This window comes from Sinocyclocheilus grahami, unplaced genomic scaffold (assembly GCF_001515645.1).
Source record: "Sinocyclocheilus grahami isolate Dianchi unplaced genomic scaffold, SAMN03320097.WGS_v1.1 scaffold650.1, whole genome shotgun sequence".
Classification (NCBI taxonomy): domain Eukaryota; kingdom Metazoa; phylum Chordata; class Actinopteri; order Cypriniformes; family Cyprinidae; genus Sinocyclocheilus; species Sinocyclocheilus grahami.
Genome location: NW_015505829.1, coordinates 306,496 through 329,144, shown reverse-complemented (window position 1 = coordinate 329,144; position 22,649 = coordinate 306,496). Strand labels below are relative to the sequence as shown.

The 22,649-nt window shown below is 36.5% G+C and overlaps 2 protein-coding genes across 2 annotated transcripts; both read right to left on the bottom strand.

Annotated features, from left to right (window-relative positions):
• Positions 1-988: 988 nt before the first annotated feature.
• LOC107558577 (HEPACAM family member 2-like) lies at positions 989-9,930 on the bottom strand. The gene is made up of 9 exons (XM_016242238.1): positions 9,539-9,930; positions 5,846-6,202; positions 4,765-5,049; positions 3,912-4,211; positions 3,180-3,305; positions 2,479-2,500; positions 2,347-2,381; positions 1,721-1,794; positions 989-1,635 (listed from the first exon to the last, which is right to left on the bottom strand). The coding sequence occupies exons 1-9, from the start codon at positions 9,597-9,599 to the stop codon at positions 1,525-1,527; spliced, it is 1,371 nt and encodes a 456-aa protein (XP_016097724.1). The 5' UTR covers positions 9,600-9,930; the 3' UTR covers positions 989-1,524.
• A 2,097-nt stretch (positions 9,931-12,027) lies between these two features.
• LOC107558576 (protein FAM133-like) lies at positions 12,028-15,195 on the bottom strand. The gene is made up of 8 exons (XM_016242237.1): positions 15,011-15,195; positions 14,396-14,493; positions 14,234-14,312; positions 14,054-14,143; positions 13,021-13,050; positions 12,722-12,796; positions 12,524-12,613; positions 12,028-12,239 (listed from the first exon to the last, which is right to left on the bottom strand). Exons 1-8 carry the CDS (start codon positions 15,032-15,034, stop codon positions 12,159-12,161), a joined length of 567 nt encoding a protein of 188 aa, XP_016097723.1. The 5' UTR covers positions 15,035-15,195; the 3' UTR covers positions 12,028-12,158.
• Positions 15,196-22,649: the final 7,454 nt, after the last annotated feature.

Sequence of the window (22,649 nt, the reverse complement as noted above, 5' to 3'; positions counted from 1 at the left end):
CAAAATGATGGTTCTCGTGCTTATTTGTTTTGATCAGTTTTACATTTAAAGCAAATTAAAAATCTGGCATGCCTCTTAGAAAGCAGTTATATTTGTATAATGGGGTGTAGATATTTCGATTTTTCCTCCCAGCTTTTTGAGCGATGATTAAAAATGAAAGCTATAAGGTGTCTCCTAGATTTTCTAAAAATTTCTAGACCCCTGACTACACACACACACACACACACACACACACATGCACAACTTATTTCTGTCTGTTGTAGAAGACTGCACTGTGTGTTGCACTTGAGGTCCACAGACACGTAACATAGAACGAGTCAAGGATTCTTGGAAAATGCCACAAAACCTCATTTGTTTGGGGCTTTTACATCTCACAGTTCAGAGAAAAGTTTACAGCAAAAATATCTGCTACCTGACAAATATATTCTAGCGTGGGTGTTAGAGACGAGCCCTTCCAACTGGCTGTTCATGCTGATGTGAGCACACATAAGAGAGCAAGTGTTTCTCGTCAATAAAGCACCGCTGATATCACTGAACATTTCCCTCTCAAATAAGGGAGTGGCACCTCGCTCCAGGAAGCTGAGCTGTTGATGAATGCTTCTGCTCTTCCTTTGAAACTGAGAAAATACACACATAGTCATATAATAAATCATCCTTTTATAAAGCACTGTGTTGGTTCCAGTATATTGCCGGTTATAGCTACCAGACAATCTCTCTGGTTGAAATACCCAACAGTGCTTACCAAAATTAAAATGATCAGCTTAATATGTACACAGAAAGACTCACAGCAATACTTGCCATATTTCTAATTTTCTACATTTAAACATTTATGATGCACAAACATAAAAAGAGACTCAGAGATGCAGCATTTTCATCAACATAATAAATTCAGAGAGCTAAACTCTAAAAAGTCAATCAAAATTCTTGTTATGGCTTATATTTAATAAAATAACAATTATTCTAAAAACCTTTATTTTCACATTCCGGAGCATCCATCTGTGTTTAAAATGTGAACAGGTGCGGGTGCAACACATAGAAAACAGAACAGACAGAAGATGCCTGTTTTACATTCAACAAACTGCTACCCATGAAATATATATATATATATATATATAAAACATGTGGCATCTTGAAAATGTAATGAGCAATATAACAGAATACGCTGCAGTGTGCAAAAAAATACAGATTCAATGTACAAGATGCATACATCATATTTACATTCAAAATGCAGGAACAACAACATTAGATGACGACTGTATTTATATATAAATACTCTCAGCTTTTCATTAAGCATGCTGCTACAGAAAAAAATCTCATAGTTCTCTTATTTTAAGACAATAAAAACTTCAGTGTCCAGCACAAGTTTATAAATGTATGATTAGTATAAGTAGTATCAAAAATGAATAATTGTCAAACAAAAGAAGTGCTTAACTGTGTGACTGTAGAGAGAAAAATTGGCAGAAAAAAATAGTGAAACGCCTTTCATCTTTACATCCGAGCAGACATCATGACTACCCACCTCTCTCATTTCAAAAGACTCAGGGTTGGAGTTTCAGGCACATGTTTGATGACATCATAGATGGTGGTATGCAAATCTTTGACTGAATCAAGCCGTGTCAAAGACCTGCAGGATGCCTGGAAAACACAGAGAAGAAATATCAAACTGTTCTGGGGCAAAACTGCTCATGCAAAACGCCAAGTGATTATTATTTTGTTTAACCTGTGTTGACTCCATTTTCCCAGGTACAGAGACAAATTCATAAATGCCAAAGTCTTCAGTTGCATCTTCATGACCTGCAAGTAGGTATATTAATCAGATTAGTGTATATTTATCACAATACAAAGCCAATTTTAGGCACTGTATAATATATACAATACACTAAGTAATATAATTATTCTGTTGATTTATTTTTCATCTATTTATTCGTTTTTACTTATCATTTTATTTGTAATGAAACAACTTTACTAACCATTAACTTCTATTGAGATCCATATTATGTAATGTAGGCTATTTAAAGCAATTTGTTCTCACAGTAATAATTAAACAATGTTTGCATGCACCATTTTTGGTTCACTAGCACACAAGTATTTTATTTTAGACAGTAAGTCGTTGGTAATATCCTATTTATTTTCCAAAGGGAGTAACTGTGTATAGCCAAGTAAAGCCAGCACACCAGCAAAGTGGAAAATATGTTTATAATGTATGCTGACAGAAACCAAGCCGATATGATTATAGCAGTTGTGATGTTAATGGGCTTGGGGAGTTTGTTTGCACAGAGAGGCAGTGTACACATCACTGCTTAACAACACAGGTATATTGTAGTCCGAGACATGCAGTAAACCTACCAGAGCGGCGCAGTCCTCTCTGCTCTGTCATTGGCCTGGAGGACAGGAACAATCCATCAATGATGTCACTTAAATAAATAAACGCGTCACATATTTCTCAGATATTTGTATAGATAAGAAACATTTTCTTACCGCCTGTAGATAGTCTTTATCACTGTAGAAAAGGGATCAAATTGAATGTAAATTATTGCTAATGAATTACAATTATTTAATTTAAATATAAACTGATTTAAATATTAAAAACCCCTTTGAAATAAGTTGAAACAGTTTTCTGTCCTGTGTTGATATTTTTCTGCATTTTTAGATTACATCTTTTTTCAAGCAAACAGACATAGTCAAAGGGGTAACACTTTACAATAAGGTTCCATTAGTTAATGTTAGTTAATGTATTAACTAACATGAACAAACAATGAACAATACATTTATTACAGTATTTACCAATCTTTGTTAAGGTTAGTTAATGAAAATACAGTTGTTCATAGTTAGTTCATGTTAATTCACAGTGCATTAACTAATGTTAACAAGCACAACTTTTGAGTTTAATAATGCAGTAGTAAATGTTGAAATTAACATTAACTAAGATTAATAAATGCTGTAGACGTATTGTTCATGCTTAGTTCATGTTAACTAAAGTAGTTAACTAATGTTAACTAATGAACCTTATTGTAAAGTGTTACCGTTAAAGGGGATGAGGGACTCTTTTTGACACTCTCTGACTTAAAGCCACAAATGGGGGTCTTTAAACAAATGATTTAATAAATAATGATTTTGTTCAAATGACACATTATTAAGGTGATGCCTGAATATCTTTAAAAATCAGAATGAGATCATACTTCTTCTTGGATGGCAGCTCTTCCTCAGGAGCACAAACATCATACACACTATGATGAGGACTGACGAGATTGTAATGAAAGCCAATGAAGACAGCACACTCCCTTCCTGGCTATATTTTGCTTTTTCTGGAAACAGATCGATATCAGTGTTACTTACATTTTATATTTTAAAATACATCATTTCTGGTGTGATCTTCACCTTTAAACAACCAAGAACTTGCATTGCATGCTTGCATTTTTTTATTCTGTATCCACACTGAACCAAAATTCACTGCCTGTAACAACGTAAACAATAAGGACAGGTGCCAGCCCCTATTTACTTTCCAGTGGAACAGCAACACTTAATCACAGGTGGGACAGATTTGCACTTAGCAACTGGGGAGAAAAAAAAACAGCTTGCCACGACCATGCAGACTGACAATGGATGGAATAAACGAATAACAAATAAGATAGATTAACTTAAAACACTAAAGCCAGTAACCATTTTTGTCATTATTACAGTTTTTATCATTATTATTCTTATTATTAATTATAGCCTATTTTGTATTATTATTAAACAATATTTATTTATTTGTTTGTTTGTAGAATTATTTAAGCTTCAATAGTGTCAATCTACTTTGAGTTGATTAGGTCAGAAGAATTTAATAAAATAATTTGAGGGTCCTTTTTATGAAATTACTGTTTTGGCTTGAGGATGAATGTGCAGATCTCAAACAGTGAACGCAAACATACCTCTGTCAAGACTGGCCATCACCAGTGTGAACTTGGTCTCGTCCTGCTTCTTAGTCATATTGTTGAATGCTCTACACAAGAACTCTTTACCCTGGGGTAACTCATACGGCTTCACTTCGAACCGTGGTCCAGTCATGAGAACCTCTGTACCGTTCTTCGTCTTAGAGATCCAGACGCAGGTGTTGGGAGGGTTGGAGTCTGCAATACACTCAAAAAAGACCAGTTCCTCCAGGTTCACCATGAACACCCCTTCAGTTTTCAGACCTTGGTCAGAATTTACTGCCAAGTTATAAGGCCCGTCTGAAAAATTTGGTAAGGTTACAAAAACATCATTAGTCGTTTCTTTTTCAACATTCATTTAAAATAAATTCCATTGCAATTGTCTATTACTTTTAGTTATATTACTATAAATAGTTCTAATACTATCAATTTATTATGTCAGTGATATTGTACAACAATAGGAAAGTTAAGGAGAAAAACAGAGTAATTTTTCAGGTGGTCATGTGATTTCAAAATTGCAGCCCCCATGAGGCGACAATTTGTATATAAAATAAATCAGCTACTGATATTATGTGAATGTACGTGATTTTAAACATATTTTTCAAAAAATACTATTCATTTCTTTAGAGGTACAACTCTTTTAATGAGGGAAAAATTTAAGTGATCCATATTCATATTTCAGGTCAACTTTTGTTTTAATATAAATGACATGTTTAACGTAACAATAACAAACAGCAGGTAATTCTCAGGCTGCAGGAGGAACCAGTGTGCAATAACAATGCGATGATTTATACATGGAATGACAACAGATGATAAATGAGCTTGGAGTCGGAAAAGTATATTAGATACTCACAGAACACAATGAGCTCAGCCTGTTTGCTTAGCTTACTGCTAATGTGGTTTTGGGCCTCACAATTGTATTGACCGATGTCTTCTTTCTTAACAGGGTTTATAACAAGTGTCCCATGATCTTGTGAGAATGTATGCCGCTCACTTGGACCAACTACCATGTTGTTTTTTAACCATTTGAACTGAACATTTGTCCCATGTTCAACAGAACAAGTCAGTGTCACATTGTCCCTGTCTTCCACCAGTTCTGATTCTGGGGTCTTAGTAATAACGGGCATGGACACAGGCACTGGGAGCAGAAAAGACATTAAATTAAGTACTTTCAAGAAAAGAGATACTCTGTATGGATGTATGTATGGAAGCCCGTTTATGTCTCAGAGAGAAAAAACTAATCTGTCATATTCACCTTATTTTTTAAAGTAACAGTGGGTGCGGCCATTTGTAACTTGAATGTGCGCGGCTTCCGGTGTCATTTGCATCCAGTTATTTTAACTGTACAAAAACAGTCAGTCACGCTGCTTAACATTAGAAACTGGTATTTGTTATCATATCATATCATGAACACACTGGTTCTAGCACAAATAGTTTTACTGTTTGCTAAACCGTTTACTGTTTTTTTCTAATTACTGTATTTATATAATAGGGAATAATGAATCTGAAGTCTTATACATTCACAGAAAATACCTCACTTTCGCATTGAAAAATAAGGTGAATAAAGTCGCAATCGTGAGTTAAAAAGTCGCAATTACGAGTAACAAAGTCAGAGTTACGCAATATGAAGTTGAAATTGTGAGATAAAAAGTTACATTGTGAGTTAAAAGTCACAATTATGAGAAACAAAGTCACAGTTGCGCAATATGGCACATGGCAGGATTTAAAGTCATTGAAATTTATTGGGAGGTATAAAGTCAACTGTGAGAAATTAAATCACCATTGTGAGGTATGAATTGAATTTTTTTTTACTCTGAGATGAAAACAGCTTCCATATGAATGAGTTTCACATGATGTTAAAAGCATTAGTAACTAACATTACATTAACTGCTGTCATAAATGAGATCCTTCCCAAAGCACTCAAATGCTCTTACCACTGACTGTGACTGTCACTCTTTTTGTGACAGCAACTGGACTGGGAATTCCTGGGAAGATGATGTTGATCTGCAGCTCATATTCCCCCTGTGTGTCTTCATCCAGATGTTCAAAATATATTGAGACATCAGGCAAATTAAGTGCCGGACTGTTCTTTAGGCGCAGATTTGGGATGGCATTGATGTTGTTGAAAGTGACCAAAAGAGTGTTATTAGGCTTAATCTTGCACCAGAACCCCTGGAACGTCACACTGTGGACATCAAAATGAGTCTCAACTTTGAGGAGCATCGGGTCCCCCATTTTCCCATGCTGTGTGGGCTGCAGTGAAACGCATTCAATGCATTTAGAGTCCGTACCTGTTTAAAAGAGAGTGTTACTGTCAAAAAATACAAGTAAAATGTACACATATAAACAGTTTTGTGTAATGTTAAAAGAGCTATACATTCATGACGTCCATTTGTAGGCCAAACGGAAGGCAAAGTCACCATGGATTCGCTCAGGAAGTTCAAATTGATTTTTAGAATAGCGTTTTTTAAAATTATGGTTAAAATAAGGTCACTGGACTTAAAGAGACTTTCATTACCAATTTTGTTCTACAATATAAATTGCACACAGTCATAGTTAAAATGTGAAGTTTGAAAACGTTGTGTGCATTAGCAACACTTGATGCTAACAAGTTGCTACATAAGGAGTACAACTACAAGTTCACATGCCATTACATAACAATCTCTTAACAACTTGCATTGCTCTTGTAGGTTGGGGACAGCACTATTGTCTCTTGTGTTGTATATATATGAATTCATATGTAATATTTATTAACACACTACAGGTAAAATCATAACATAACATAACATAAATTTGTAATATAAATTATTTTAATTTGACATTATTACAAAATGCACTTTTTAAAAGTGCACTTAAGTGTGTTAGGAAACGGTCATGTAAGTATATTTACATAGCCTTTCATTTCCTTAATATTATATTATCTGCAAGTACACGCTTTTAAAAATATACTTTTAATATTTGAAGTACACTACACTCTTAAAAATAAAGGTGCTTCAAAAGGTTCTTCAAGCGATGCCATAGAAGAACCATTTTTGGTTCCACAACGAACCATTCAGTCAAAGGTTCTTTAAAGAACCATCTCTTTCTTACCTTTTTGTAATCTGAAGAACCTTCTTTCACCACAAATAACCTTTTGTGAAACAGAAAGGTTCTTCAGATGTTAAAGGTTCTTTATGAAACCATTTAGACAAAAAGGTTCTTCTATGGCATCGTGAAGCACCTTTATTTTTAAGAGTGTACAAGTGAACATTCAATACAGCACACTTCTTTTTCACAAGGGACAACACACACAGAACTGTCCATAAAGCAGAGAAGACCCTCGCTATGTACACCATCACAACCATCCCAGGCCTCGAGTGCTCAACATTTACGCAGAACGGTACTACACGAGAACCCGTAATGTTTATCATTAACAGTGACATTGCCGGTTAAATCATTCATCTAAATCCGTCGCTAATCTGAGCAATTTTCCTTCTCCTTTAGTTCACCTGGACACTTCAAATGAACTATACAAAAGGAAATTTGCAGAGTAAGACATACCTTACCCTCACATAATCTGCGATTCCAGCATGACACTGGATTTATCCACATCATTAATTAGTTCATACACACAGATCTGCAGTTTAATCACCACTGCCTTTGCCCTCGCAGCTTGATCCTATACCTGCGTGAGCAAATATTGACCAACTTCTCAGAATGATAGTGATCAAACATCAAGTTCTCCCTAATTTGTCGCAACTGGTCCGTGAGCAAACACTCAGGAATCGCATACACTGGATGAAGTCATGGAGACCTGATTGCAAAAATAATGCTCCCATAATGCTGTGAAGATAATGTAGACTCTACTGAACTCTTGTCGTATCTCATTTACTTAAGGATAAGATTTCTTTTGCATGGATGAAATGAACGTAGGCTGTGGACTGGAGGCCCTGCTTTAACTGACAGCTGTTAATCTGTATTACGTTGCTAGGCAAGGCCGTGTGGCAGCAGGCAGGTAGGCAGTAAGCAGGTAAACAGTCTCATACTCTTCCCCCTTTATCGCTCTTGGGCCCCTTAACTACCCGGACACGGCCATCTCCACCCCTTTACTCGCTTCTACCGGCCTGCTGACAGCCAGTGTTGTGCATTACAATAGATAACTGCGTGGCTCGTGTTGTGCACTAAATAATAAATAAACCCCTATTGCACGCACAAAGGACCAGAGGGCAGATTCGGTGGAAGCAAAAAGCGTGCCTGTATTTACGCCACACTAAGTTATGAATACATCACTAATAATTGTGCTTGGCCTGTTCTGGTCTTATTGTCTCCAAATGAGGTGAGAATTATTGCGGGGATAGCAACAGTGCACTTACACCACCACGACAATAGGCATTAGGAATTGAGCTGTTCACACCAACAAGCAGACAATCAACTCCTTACGCATCTCCAAACATTAGACTATTCATACCCCTTGATAATCCACTACGGCCATTTATGCTGCAACCAAAATGCACATACAAATGTGTGGACTGGAAAATGAACAAAAGCCTGACCGTGAATAATCCACTAAGCCTTGAATGTTTGTTTGTGTATTTTTAAAGCATCATGTGACAAAAAAAGCTAAATGTAGGAAGTGTCTGCCATAAGACTACGAGTCATATGTTTGTCTTGTCATGTCTTATCTTAATCTCGAAATGTATTACATATTTGTATTAATTAAAAACATTTAAAAAATTTAAAATGTGTGTGTGTGTGTATATATATATATATTTATATATTATATTTTAAGATATATTTTAAATTTTGTGTGTTGACTGAAATAGAATTGTGAAAACTGTAATAAGACATCAGATATTTTATAATCATGATAGAGGACAAATTGTGCTTATGTTAAAATGTTCAACATTTCATTTAGCACAAAAAAAATAATAGCATTTTAATCCATAAAATATTTTATGAAATCCCATGTTTTTATATAAAAATGCTCATTGAATTATTAAAATTATATTTGACAAGGTTTTTAAAATATCAATATATATATATATACACCTTTGTTTGCTAACTGATGTTACAGTGGGAATATATTCCACTGACATTTTTTTTATATCAATATATAAACACTAATATATTTTTATATGTTTTATATTATCATATATAATAATATGTTTGCTAACTGATGTTAAAGTGGGAATATATTCCACTGAAATTTTCAATATGGAAGTGAAAATAGGAAGTAAGCGCCAAGCTATTTCAGAATTAAAACAAAACCACAGTTCTATTCTTTCAGGTTCTGTGCCACCTTGCTACTTGAAATAATGTGGAGAGAAGGTTGTTTTTGCTGAAATTCAAGTCGTCAATAGGAAGTAACAAGATTTACAAAAAAATATTTAAATGACATGTTTTCCAGAGTATCTCTCCATCTTTTTCTTTAGATATGTACACAACATTTTTCAATGGCATTTCAGGTTAAATAATAAACATTTTACTCTAGAAATGCATTTAATTAGATGACATCCCAAAATGTTGACTTTCTCTCATTGGCTTAACCTCACATTTTTGGCCAAAAATAAAATAAAAATTCTATTTAAAGTTTTAGTGTGTAACATCACTGCTTCCATTCATTCAAAAATTTATGAAAAGCATCTTACCAGGAATGATTAGAAATAAGGTGAACATGAGCAGAAACATAGTGACTCCAACACATTCCATTTCTGCTATATAATCTCTAGAAGCTGTGCGACAAGAAAAGGGAACTGGTGACAGTATTTGCCTGGGAAATGAGAGAAGCTAGTTGAGGCCCCTCCCACGTGCCATTTGGACACATACACCTGGCTGAGCTTCCAAAACACTGCTGTCACCCTGAGGGCCAGAGACAGTCTCACCGATACACATTCACTGCAGATATACACTGCTTAAGCACAGTGTCAGATCACAAGAGGAAAGTTCTCTTGAACAGTTGCGGTGTACACACACAGCTACAAGTGTGAAACCAGCATAGACTGACATTCAAGTCGCAGACAGACAAAGGGTCATACAATTGCATGGAATATATATGATATATATATATATATATATATATATATATATATATGATACGATATACTGCCTTTTAAAATTTTGGGGTCTCTATGATTTTTAAATGTTTTTTAAAAAAGGACTCCTACACCGTGCCCTAACTACACGTGCTGCAACGCCGCGACACGCAATAAAAGGTATCTTTTCCATGTTAATCAGAGCTTTTGTCCTAACCAGCTGCAACGACGACGACACGCAAAGTTTCTAATTTTTAAACGGTTTCTGTGACGTTGCGGCTGGAACAACATAAAAACTATGACAATGATAATCTCAGGTACTGATTATGTGCTTTATTCAACGTTAAATGTGTCTAATGTGAGTTTGGATATCATATTGTGTGACATTTTTAGCCATACTGAAAGCAACAACAGATAGTTTTTCTCAGATCTTGAAAATAAATGAAAGCAAACACGTTAAAACTGCGAACTCAATGTGAACCAACAAGTGTTTTCCATGACAAAGACGGCATCAGTCACACAGTATGTACTTTAATAATGTTAAAAAGGTTTAATATTTATGAATTAGATTATAAACTTGTCCATTTCATTGGGAGTGCAGTGTGTTCTGAATGGCTGTGATATTTGTTTGTTCAAAATTACAATAAAAACAGTATTATTGGGAAATATTATTGCAACTAAAAATAACTGTTTCTATTTTAAAATATAATGTATTCCTGTGATGGTAAAAATGAATTTTCAGCAGCCACTACACCAGTCTCCAGTGTCACATGATCTTTCAGAAATCATTCTAATATGCTGATTTGCTGCTAAAAAAACAATTATTATTATTATTATCAATGTTGATAACAGTTGTGCTGCTTAATATTTTCGTGGAAACCATGCTAATTTTTTTGATGAATAGAAAGTTTAAAAGAACAGCATTTGTTAGAAACAGAAATCTTTTGTAACATTATAAAAGTATTTACTGTCACTTATTAAGAGTCCACTTCTGTCACGATTCCTTGATTAAATTCGCGTACTTGATTATAAAAAAAATCCTCGATTGCATTTTGCCTGTGTGGATTAACCAGCAAAATACTGGATGCTGCGCATTCCACGGATGAGAATCCATGAAAAGCATTATTAGGCCGTTTTATAAGGCTGCACGAAATATTAAAACCTTTTAAAAAATCATAAAGCATAGTGCTATTTTGAATTCACAAAGACTGCGATTAAATATATATATAGATATATATTTCTATGCACAGCGGGTTTAATATGCGCTTTATTTGCATGTGTGTAGGTTATGTGCTCCGTTCACAGTAAATGCTGCTCCACACAAAGTTATCATTTACATGCACGGACCGTCTCAAACTCCATCTTTGCATATGCTGCGAGTCTGAGTTGCTGTTGTTGTTGTGTCATTTGGGAATAATGTGCATTCTATCAGATTTATAAGGTAAATCATTTATAAATCTACGCCAACACAGAAGAGTACATCATTATCTTTCTAAATAGACTAAATGTTCATCGCAACTTTAAAATAAAAGTTTAAACCGTTGCTCTGAGTTTGCATGTTTTGATGTCCTCATGTTCTTGTTCATGAAATGACAGTGGCTGTAGCATTTCTATCATAAAGAAGTGGCCAACTATTAAAGATTAAGTGGACATTTGACTTAAATGTTGTTTAGTCAATATTAAACAAGGATTACATTACACGGCGCTGTAAAGTGTAGTAAACAACCGTCAGGCTGCTGACGCCCTCTGCATGCATTTTATAATGTTATATTACATTATGTATTTTAACGGTTTTGTTCAATAAAACCACGATTACTTGCTTTCAATATTTTATTTGAATTTATTATTATTGCCTCATTGCCATTATATATGTATTTCAAGTCATTTTAAAGTTTAGTTTGCTTATGTCTATTTTTTTTTTATTCCGATTTACTCAATTAATCATCAGAATAATCGACCGATTACCAAAATAATCATTAGTGACAGCCCTAAATAAAAGTATTGGGTTGTTCAAAAAATAAAATAAAATCTTACTGACCCCAAACTTTTGAATGGCAGTGTATATTCATACATATGAATTTAAAAAAAAAAACTGTCACTCTCATATGCTTGAGGCTTGACAAATAAGGGGTAGATATGGTACTTGAACTGTAGTTGTACTGAAGTGAAAAACAACTTCAAAAACTCCACTACTGTGTGAAATGACATGAGGGTGAATGTTCTTTTGTGGTGTGATCTATTTCTTTAATGTCATAAAATGAGTCTTGAGTACCTTGTCTTTCTCTCCATCCAGTTTCTTCTTTTTCTTGGATGACTCCTAGAGATAAGGAACATCAAACTTAGTCTCACAAGTCTTGACATATCTCTTCATTATCACCAGCAATTTAGCGTTTATGTTCATTTTATTCAGCACTGGAAATTAATATTCATGGAGGCAAAACAACTTGGCAAAAGATGGCAATTTCTAGAAGAGCTGCAAATCTAGAATAATGTATAATATGTTGTGGCTAGTTTCAGTTAAGCCAGCTACTCCCTTGACTGGCAGGAACAATCCTTTTAAACCATGTAATGTTTTTCCTTGCAGATATAACCAAACAATACCCTGCTATCAGTCTCTGACTCGGTGTCAGAATCATCAGATGCTTTCCGGGCAGAGGATCTTTTTCTTTTTTTCTTCTTTTTCTTTTCATCCTGAAAAGGCAGCAGAACAGACAAACAGAGAATATTTAGTGATAAGGTATGGCCATTTTAATGCATGCAAATAATGTACATATAATTCTAATCATCAGCAAGACTTACATCATCTTCAGAGTCTGAGGAGGAACTGGAGGAGGAATCAGAATTCGATAAGGAGGAGGAGGAAGATGAGGAATGCTTGACCAAACACAACAAAAGCAGAATTTGTTAGATTTTAAGCCACTTAAAACTGATCAGCCGACCCATGGAGATAACAGGCCAGATGGATACCAAATACTCTACAAATGCAAATCCCTCTTCTAGTTTGGGACATTAATTGAAACCAATATTCCACTTTTCCATTATTGATTAATTACTGGTTTACAGTTGCTCAAGATATGAAAAAGGAGAGCTCTCCTCACCCTACTGGACTTTTTCTTCTCCTTCTTTTTCTGGAAAAAGCAAAGATAAATATCAGGAAATCATAGACCAATTTTAAATATAACAACAAACCATAATAACAATAAATACATATTGTGATTGCCAATTTATCATAGCTGATGTTGGATTTTTTTATTACTGGTATTTGAGTGCAAAATGTTCACTGTAAAAAATGATTGTGATTTTAACAGTAAAAGACTGTAAAAATGCTACAGTAAAAACCTGTTAACAGTAAGCTTCCATACTATATACGGTGAATAAACGTAATAACATTTAATGTAATTTTACAGTAAAATGCCGTTAAAAATACAGTTTTTGGAAGTGAAAAAGAAAAAGTCATTGTATAATTTACAGTGAAAAACCGTAAATTGACACTCCCAGAATTCCCTGCATGACGCTTCATATTTGATGTTTTATTTGTTGAAATAACATGTTTCTTCTTTGTTTTTAATGTGTACATTAGGGTTTAATCTTACATCTAATGTTGTTAAATTAATGTTTATTGCATTATTTCAGTATCATGTGTGTCACCATGATGGGGTTTAGTGTTTGTGTGAATGACACGGTGCATCTTCTATACATAAATATTGCCCTCCTCAGCTCGTAGAAAAGCTGTTTGTGATGAGCTTTGGTTCATCATGTGACTTTCTCATCACCACCTGTTTTTGGTGGTTATCAGTGCATTACAATAGTTCAAAACAGATATTAACACTTCAATATGTTGGTTTATTAACATTATATCAGTTAATGAAATACCATATTTTTTACGGTGAAGTTCTGGCAACCACAGCTGCCGGTATTTTACCGTAAATGTCACAGATTTTTTTTTTTACAGTGTTGGTACACTACACTCTTCAGCTGGAATATTTTCATGCCATCTTCTGCCTTTATAAATCCCTATTTATTCCTCACTTCTGATTTAGTACTTGGGATGAAATCCATAAAATGTAGGCTGAAATCTGACTGTATTTGCGTTTTATATATGAGATCTCAGATTACTACATCAACCCGTACCTCTTTCTTTTCCTTCTCCTTGTCTTTTTCTTTCTTTTCACCTCCACCAAGTACCTTCTCCCTGTTTTTCTCCAGTTCCTTCTTCCATCGCTGAGAAAAATGAGTGAAAGCACATATGATCCACAACGCAGATCTGAATCTATTGCAAATCCACTGAATCTAGTTAAAAAAAAAAACAACCTTGTTCATTCTGTCCTCAAAATCAGCCAGAGCTTTGGAGCCCTTCTTCTTCTTTTCCAGTTGTTCTTTTACCTCCTCCCTGATATACAGAACAGAGATACCTTAAAATCACATATAAGCACTATCGATTCTTCAGTTTTAATCATAATCATGTCTCCATACCATGATGGCCGTGGTCTGCTGAGATAATCCTGAATGGTGGTGCCATGGTTGGGAGCAGGTCCTCTGGCTCTGGCAGCAGCTATTGGGTTCAAGTATGCCTGAAACACAATCAGATATTAACATTCATAATACAGCCAGCACATCATCAACAATCACAAAACATGCTTAAAAACACATCCTTCAGCATCCACGTTTCACTTGGAGACTGCTAAAATAACTGTATACTACAAATTATCATCATTTCACTTAGGCTGAAAATTAGTTTTAAATTACTTATGCATTACATTTTTTATATGCTCACCAAAAATACAGCAGCAAGCATTCTATATAACAGAACATTTAAGATGAATGTGTGCTAGCCGAGTTAGCATGTCTGAGCCAGATAGCCACATGCATTAGCCATACCGGCAATCTAGCATCCTATCTAAGCGATGCAAACATTTTACAAGTTGTGCCAGACTGTAAACATAAAACAATGTAAATCCAATATCTAATAACCGTGTTCATTCATTCTGTAAGTGGACGTGGCTAATCTGTTTGGCTCAGTGTTTTGACGCGTTAGCACTGCGGCTTAAAGGCCGATACGATACGAGTTGGTAAACTACCTTTACTTACCACTCTATTATCTCGCTTGCCCATTCCTGCAGACTTTGCCTAAAAACCTGTAGGCCAAAATCTATGAAATCAGCCTTCTGTTTACATGGCTCTGGTGCTTGCGGTGGCTCCCAGTGTACAGCGAGAATGTCTGAATAATTGCCACCTAGCGGTTCCTCAGCAGCAAGGCGCGCTCAACATGAACACTAGGGGGCGCTTCCTCCTCGTCTTATTCTTCTTCTTTGGTGTTTTATTGGCGGTTGGCAAACCAGCTTATAGGTGCATTACCGCCACCGACTGGACTGGAGTGTGGATCAAGATTTATGCAATATATATGATGGCGAAAGAGGGGAACATAAAAAAAACAACATGCCTGTCAATATATGTATATATATATATACATACATATACACACACATATACATATACACACATACATACATACACACATAAATTATCTATATTCTCTTACTTAATTCACATTCTTTTATAGACCTAATGATATCCTCATATACCTTGCTAGCTGATTTCCCCAATAAACCTGACAAAGAAAAGTCATGGTGTTTTACTTTCTTCATTGACTGAATAAGGCGACGTCTCTCATTGTTGTATTTTACACATTGAAGTAGTACATGTTCAACTGTTTCTTGTTGATTACAGTGTATACATTCCCCAGTTGGGTGCTTACCAATTCTATATAACGTTCTATTAAGTCCAGTATGCCCAATTCTAAGGCGTGTAATGATATTTCCTTCCCTTCCCTTCGATTCCTACTCTCCTTTCGCCCAGCATCAACTGTTTTTTGTATATTATACAAATGTCTACCCGTTCCATGGTCATCCCAATATATCTGCCAAACTGATTGTGTATATGTTCTAATGTATACTTTAGCTTCTGCTTTACTTAATGGAATATGTAGATCTACTTGCTTTATTCTTAGAGTTTGCTTAGCCAGAATATCCACCTTCTCATGAGCAGGAATCCAAATGAATTGTGTAGACATACCCTTAACTTTCATTTCATACATCTTGCAGAATATTTCGTTAATAATATTCATCCTAACTGATGACCTGCCAGATTTGATACTTTCAAGTGCAGAAAAACTATCAGATGCAATGACAGTGTTATTTATTTCCTTCTCTTCTATCCACTGTAGGGCCAATAGCTATGTAGCATATACTGACCAATGGTTGGTTACTCTTTTCTTAATATAAAATTCAAACATTGAAATATATACTGCTGCACCTGCATATCCTGTATCAGGATCCTTGGATCCATCTGTAAATAAAACCATTGACTGTGGGAAATGTTTTTCAAAATACTTCTGGACTATATACTATATCGGAAGTTGATTATAATTGTTTTTCAGTTCCTGCTGTATACTAAGGTCAACAGTTGGCAAGGGAAATAACCAGGGAGGAATAGAGGAAATTGATACTGTATTACTGTACTGTAATTGATGTAATCCTATATTTCTTGCTTTAGCATCACCTATCCACCCAAAACATTTTGTTTCATTATGTTCCCAGCATTCTTTTAATACACTTTTGACAGGATGTTTTTCATTTTGTCCGTGGAGATTGACCCAGTATGCCATCATTAATTTTAATCTTCTAATTCTTAATGTCATTTCTCCCATTTCCACCTGCACTGATGATACCGTAGATGATTTGAATGACCCACTACAGATTCTCAGGGCCTGAGCTTGCAATACATCTAATTCCTTGAGGTTTGATTCTGCTGCTGACATGTAAGCTATACATCCATACAGGGGCGTAGATGAGGCGGGGGACGCGGGGGACATGTCCCCCCCACTTTTTATAAAAAGTGGGGGGGACATGTCCCCCCCACTTTTTATAAAAAGTGGGGGGGACATGTCCCCCCCACTTTTGACATGATGGCTACGCCCCTGCATCCATAGTCAAGAACAGATCTCATGAGTGCCCAATATATGTTTTGTAGAAATGCTCTACTTGCTCCCCATTCCTGTCCTGATAAACACAGAAGTATGTTGATGACCTTTTTACATTTGTCCTTAATTTTATTCAGATGAACTTTCCATGTTAACAGCTTTTACTTGCTCCAGTTGTTGCCCATATAGATTCAAAGAAAGGGGTGAGATTTTGTGCCGCCTTGAAAAACAAATAACCTGTGTTTTTCCTACAGATAATTTAAATCCCCATTTATTGGTCCATTTTTCCACTTCATCAATTGCAGCTTGCATTTTCTTATTGACATACGATATATTGCGGCCTCTAATCTACAAAGCCCCATCATCTGCATACAAAGATCTTCCTATGTTTTGTTCAACCTGAGAGAAAATATCATTAATCATTATGTTGAATAATAACGGTCTACATAATAATAATAATAATAATGGGGAGCAAGTGGAGCATCTCTACAAAACATATATTGGGCACTCATGAGATCTGTTCTTGACGATGGATGTATAGCTTACATGTCAGCAGCAGAATCAAACCTCAAGGAATTAGATGTATTGCAAGTTCAGGCCCTGAAAATCTGTAGTGGGGCATTCAAATCATCTATGGTATCATCAATGCAGGTGGAAATGGGAGAAATGCCATTAAGAATTAGAAGATTAAAATTCATGATGGCATACTGGGTCAATCTCCAAGGACAAAATGAAAAACATCCTGTACCATTCTCCGCCGTGTATACTCTGGAATATTCATAACCTACCCTCACTTGTATTTTCCTCTTAAATAAAAAGTCCAAAACCCAATTATATGTTCTACCGTTAATTCCTAATGATTTACATTTTATCAATAATCCTTCTTTCCAGAGCATATCATATGCCTTCTCCACATCAAAGAAGACTGCTATTACTACTTCTTTGTTGGTCTGTGCTTTCCTTATGTCTGACTCTAGGCACAATACAGAATCCATTGTATTCCGACCCCTACGAAATCAACTCTGATATGGAGATAAAAGAGTTTTATTTTCCAGGAAGAATGTTATTCTTTCTGTGATCATTCGTTCCATGATTTTTCATAAATGTGAAGTCAAGGCAATTGGTCTGTAACTAGAAGGAACTGATGGGTCTTTCCCTGGTTTAAGAATGGGTACTATTATTGCTTGTTTCCATACTGAAGGAAGTGGTCCAGTATCCCAAATTTGGTTAAACAGATTTAATATTATTTCTAACGAGTTATCTATCATGTGTGCCAGTATTTTATAACATACCCCATCTTTCCCCGGAGTAGTCTGTCGAGCACTAATTATTGCTCTTTTTAACTCAAACGTGTTTAATGGTAGGTCTAATGGATTTTCTGACATCTCATTTTCCTTTTAAATATTAGGGTATTCCATTAATGTTTTATTCCTTCTCTGTCTGGCCTCTACTGAAAGATTATCAGAGCTATGAACTTTCAGAAATGTTTGAACAAAAAGTTCAGCCTTTTCTAGGTTTGCTAACAGCCATCTTATCTCCATTGTTCATCACTGGCAATTCATAATTTCTTTGATTCCCTGAACCACCTTGATTCTTTGTACTTCAGCCTGCCTCTTACTAACTTCACAGCCCCGATACGCTGAGCTATGTTCCCCTCCACAATTACAACATTTCAACTTTGCACCCTCATCACATTTGCCATACTCGTGTTCTTCACTACATTTACCACATCTTTGCTTTCCCTTGCACACCGCTGCCACATGTCCAAACCTCTGACATTTGAAACATCTAAGTGGAGGAGGTATGTATAGCCTCACATTGTAACACATGTATCCAATATATATCTTTCCAGGGAGAGCTTCCTCATCAAAAGTGATAACAACCGAGGTGCTTTCACTTACACTTCTGTTCCAATTTGTTTTTAGACTTTGACTTCACTTAAGTTTGCATTTGTTACATTTTCTTTCACATCTTCTACCAATATGTTTACCGGGATTCCTGTGACAACCCCTTTTACGAATTTCTTGCCATTAGCCATAGAGCATTCCACTCTATTTCCATTTATCTTGTTCATTCAGATTACTTTCCCTTGCTGTTTTGCATCCTTACAAATAATCAGCAATGATCCATTTCTTAGAATTCTAGCACTCTTTATTTCACCAATTTCCTTATTTGGCATTTTTGTCAACTATTGGATTCATCCCTTCAAGCGAGTCTCCTTCATGCATAAGTTTTGCAAACACTTTTGTTAATAAAAATAACAGTTGGTCCCTCGATATCTCTTTGCCACCGTGAAATCTTCTCAGTCCCTTAAAGTGAATTCCCACAGAGTTAATAGTTTTCCCTGTAATAGAGCCCTCGTATACTTTACCGGACAAAGATGACCGTGAGGCACCAGTGTCCAAAAGGAAAACATACGGTTTACTGTCAATTTTCAATTCAAGAAAAGGTAAGACAGACGATTTATTCGGGTATGTAACAGAAATCATGGAATCTTCATCAAGAAAGGGCTCTAAACTCTGTGGGCATCCCTAACGGGGAGTCCACTTTGTGGGATAATTCGGTCTTTCTGTTTGTTGCCTTTGTGGATAAGCATTAGTCTGTGGCCTGAAGCCAGCAGACCCACCTCTTTTCTGCTTTTTATCCCACTGCTTTTTCCTACAAGCGTTAGCGAAGTGTCCCGCAATGCCACAATAATAACATACTTTCGACCCTGCTGCCTGATTTGAACGTGCTTTGACAACAGTATTAAGCTGCATCATTGCTGTAAGTCTCCCTCGGGAGGCTTCAAAAGCCCCCGCGGTGGAAAGCTCACGCAGTCTCCGAGACAAAGCGTCAACAGAAATATCTGTTATATTCGAAGTTGTCAAACGAACCAATTGTGCGATTTCTGTTTGCATGTTATTCAAAAACGTATTGACAAACAAAGGAGAATGTTGATCTAATGGAATGGCAGATTCTTCAGTCCAAGCATGCTTAAATCGATTGAAAAATGCAACAGGATTTTCGCCCGCTTTCTGTTTCGTGTTTGCAGCATACGACAAATCTTGCTTAGTGTATAGGGAACGAGTGAGAGAAGGAGAGAAGAAAAGGAGGGGTGAGGCATATCTGGAACCATTTCTTAAAAAGACAGAGAGTGTTTTCTAACAACTTTATATTCATCTCTCTTCGTTTCTTCTACAGTTGATCCCCTGTCAGAGTCACTTCCATCCAATTTACTCTGTCGTTTCTTTTTCCGTTTATTATTCCTAACCGTATCCCATTTTTCATAACTCCCGCCACCTACTTCCATCTCTCCTAATTCATTTCCTGAATCGTCACTTCCCTCTGCACACTACTGTCCATTCACAGTCCAGTTGTTGCCAACTGCCTTGGGAGCCAATCGTCTCGCCATCCACCGAGCGCCTTCCGGAAGCCGCTTCCTCCTCTTATTGACAGTAAAGACATTTATAACGTTACAAATTTATATTTCATTTGAATGCTGTTCTTTTGAACTTCATATTTGTCAAATAAACCTGAAAAAAACAAGTTTCCACAAAAATACTAAGAAGCACAAAGGTTTTCAACATTAATAATAATAATAATTAAAATGATTTCTGAAGGATCATGTGACACTGAAGGCTGTACAGATGGGGATTAAGAACACACAGGGCCCTGGGACTATAGCAAACCCAAGGGCCACCTTCATTATGATTATTTAACTGCTCAGAGCACACCTCGCTTTTCAGACCGATGAGCTTTGTAAAAATTGACGCGGTTCAGAAAGGCGGGGCATAGAGGAGAAACAATAATGTACCGTCTGTGGAAAATAATGTGGTTTTTGAACCTTAAACCGCATAAACACATTTCATTACACCAAATACACAAAATAATGTTCTTTTTAGCAACATCATATGACTCCTTTAAGATTTGAAAATCGTCTAGTGCAGGGGTGTCAACTCAGTTCCTGGAGGGCCGGAGCCCTGCAGAGTTTAGATTCAACCCTAATTAAACTAATCATGTCCTTGCTGATTTGAAAACAACATGGTATGAGTATTGGAGAAGGGTTGGAACAAAACTCTGCAGGGCTCCGGTGTTCCAGGAATTGAGTCTTGACACCCCTGGGGCCAGTTGCATAAACAAACCCCTTGTCCAAATACCCACGCTTGCGGCCTTTGCACTTGACCGCTTATATGACATATTTCCTGTATTTGGTCCAAGTGTTCAAGTGAGCATGAAGACCACAAGTGTGTGTAGAACTTTTCATTAACTGATGGGACATATAGTGTTGTAAAATGCAAGTGTTTACAGAGCTTTATTTTTATTTTCAATACTTTGCATTTTAAAATCAACTTCTAAATATCTGTTCAGTAGTCCCTATAACAGATGACACAATTTAATTTTGTGGTGCTTCTAATTAAGTGATAAAAAGCAGTTGCAAATGTTGTACAAAATAATTATCCCCACTACTCATTTGCACCAATAAAACATGTAACTATTTGTTTTACTACCAAATTATATGTCATATCTAATTATTATTATTATTTAACATATTGGAAAGGTTTCCGTGACCTCTCGCAAGATCTCGGCAAAAAGTCTTTATTTTATTTATTTCCACAACATGATGCATGATGGGATACACTAAGTCTGGAATAGCGCTCCGGAGCGGTATTCGAGATAGTGTGGATTTAGTGTGCGTTAAGGGCACTGCACTTTGGCGTTTTTAAGACCTGGGACAGTCTTGCGCAATTACTTCCTGTTGCGCGCACAAGCTCTCAAGTGGCCAAGACCTCGAGTGTGGGTATTTGGACAAGGGGACAGACACTAGACTGTTGCTGGATCCCAATGTGCCAACTTATTCTACGACCTTAAATTATGTACTTTTTTGGTGAGGAAAAAGTACACACTTTTGAGTGTGTAGTAGAAGAGTGGGCAAGCTTTGGGACATACTATCACGTCATACAATTGCGTCTTTAATGGACCGCTCTGTTGCATAATTACACGCATCCTGTCGCTGGTACTTCTCAATTCTTATTTGTGCATCCTCGTTTCCTTTCCTCGCGTCTTAGCTCCACTCTTTCAGGATGCGAGGGAAGGATGCAAGGAAACGACGCGAGGACGGGGGAGTTGAATCAAGTGAAATGATATATCCTCGCTCCCTTTAGCGCAGGGGTGTCAAACTCAATTCCTGGAGGGCCGAAGCCCTGCAGAGTTTAGCTTCAACCCTAATTAAACACACCTGATCCAACTAATCAAGTCCTTCAGGCTTATTTGAAAACTACATGGTGAATGTGAAGGGGGAGGAGAATTTATACGTGCATCAGGTTTTTCGATGAAAAACATCTCCGCAAAGGCTACACCTGTGTATCCTCACTCATGACTCCTCAGGAAGCCTCCTCACTCCTTGCGGTGCAAATAGAGAATTGAGATGTCCTTCAAGATGGCTGAGCTCGATCGGTTTCCGGGTCGTAGGATGGAGGACGGAGGTGCGAGGAAACGAGGAGGGAAATTGAGAAGCACCCACTGTAAACTGGCCTGTCAATCATCTTGTCAACATCCTCCACATTTAATTTCATTTAACTTCATACAGTACTGGAGTGAAAGGAAGTAGCCAGTGCCGATCATAGACTTCTGGGGGCCCTACGCAAAACTGTGTCCTTATAGGGTCCTAGAAATGCAGTCTTAGAACTGCGGTCCTGAAACTGCAGCCTCATGTAGACTATTGCAGGAATATAGTATTGGGGGGTCAGGCTTTGAGGCTTCAGCCCC

What these genes read in the sequence shown, in the direction of transcription:
- LOC107558576 (XM_016242237.1), bottom strand. Translation starts at nt 15,034, where the DNA reads ATGGGCAAGCGAGATAATAGAGTG. An exon ending in GCAAGCGAGATAATAGAGTG is followed by an intron (nt 14,494 to 15,010) that starts GTAAGTAAAGGT and finishes ATTGTGTTTCAG; the next exon opens with GCATACTTGAACCCAATAGC. An exon ending in CCTCAGACTCTGAAGATGAT is followed by an intron (nt 12,614 to 12,721) that starts GTAAGTCTTGCT and finishes CTGCCTTTTCAG; the next exon opens with GATGAAAAGAAAAAGAAGAA.
- LOC107558577 (XM_016242238.1), bottom strand. Translation starts at nt 9,599, where the DNA reads ATGGAATGTGTTGGAGTCACTATGTTTCTGCTCATGTTCACCTTATTT. An exon ending in AGTGACAGTCACAGTCAGTG is followed by an intron (nt 5,050 to 5,845) that starts GTAAGAGCATTT and finishes TTCTGCTCCCAG; the next exon opens with TGCCTGTGTCCATGCCCGTT. An exon ending in GAGAGGACTGCGCCGCTCTG is followed by an intron (nt 1,795 to 2,346) that starts GTAGGTTTACTG and finishes ACCTACTTGCAG; the next exon opens with GTCATGAAGATGCAACTGAA.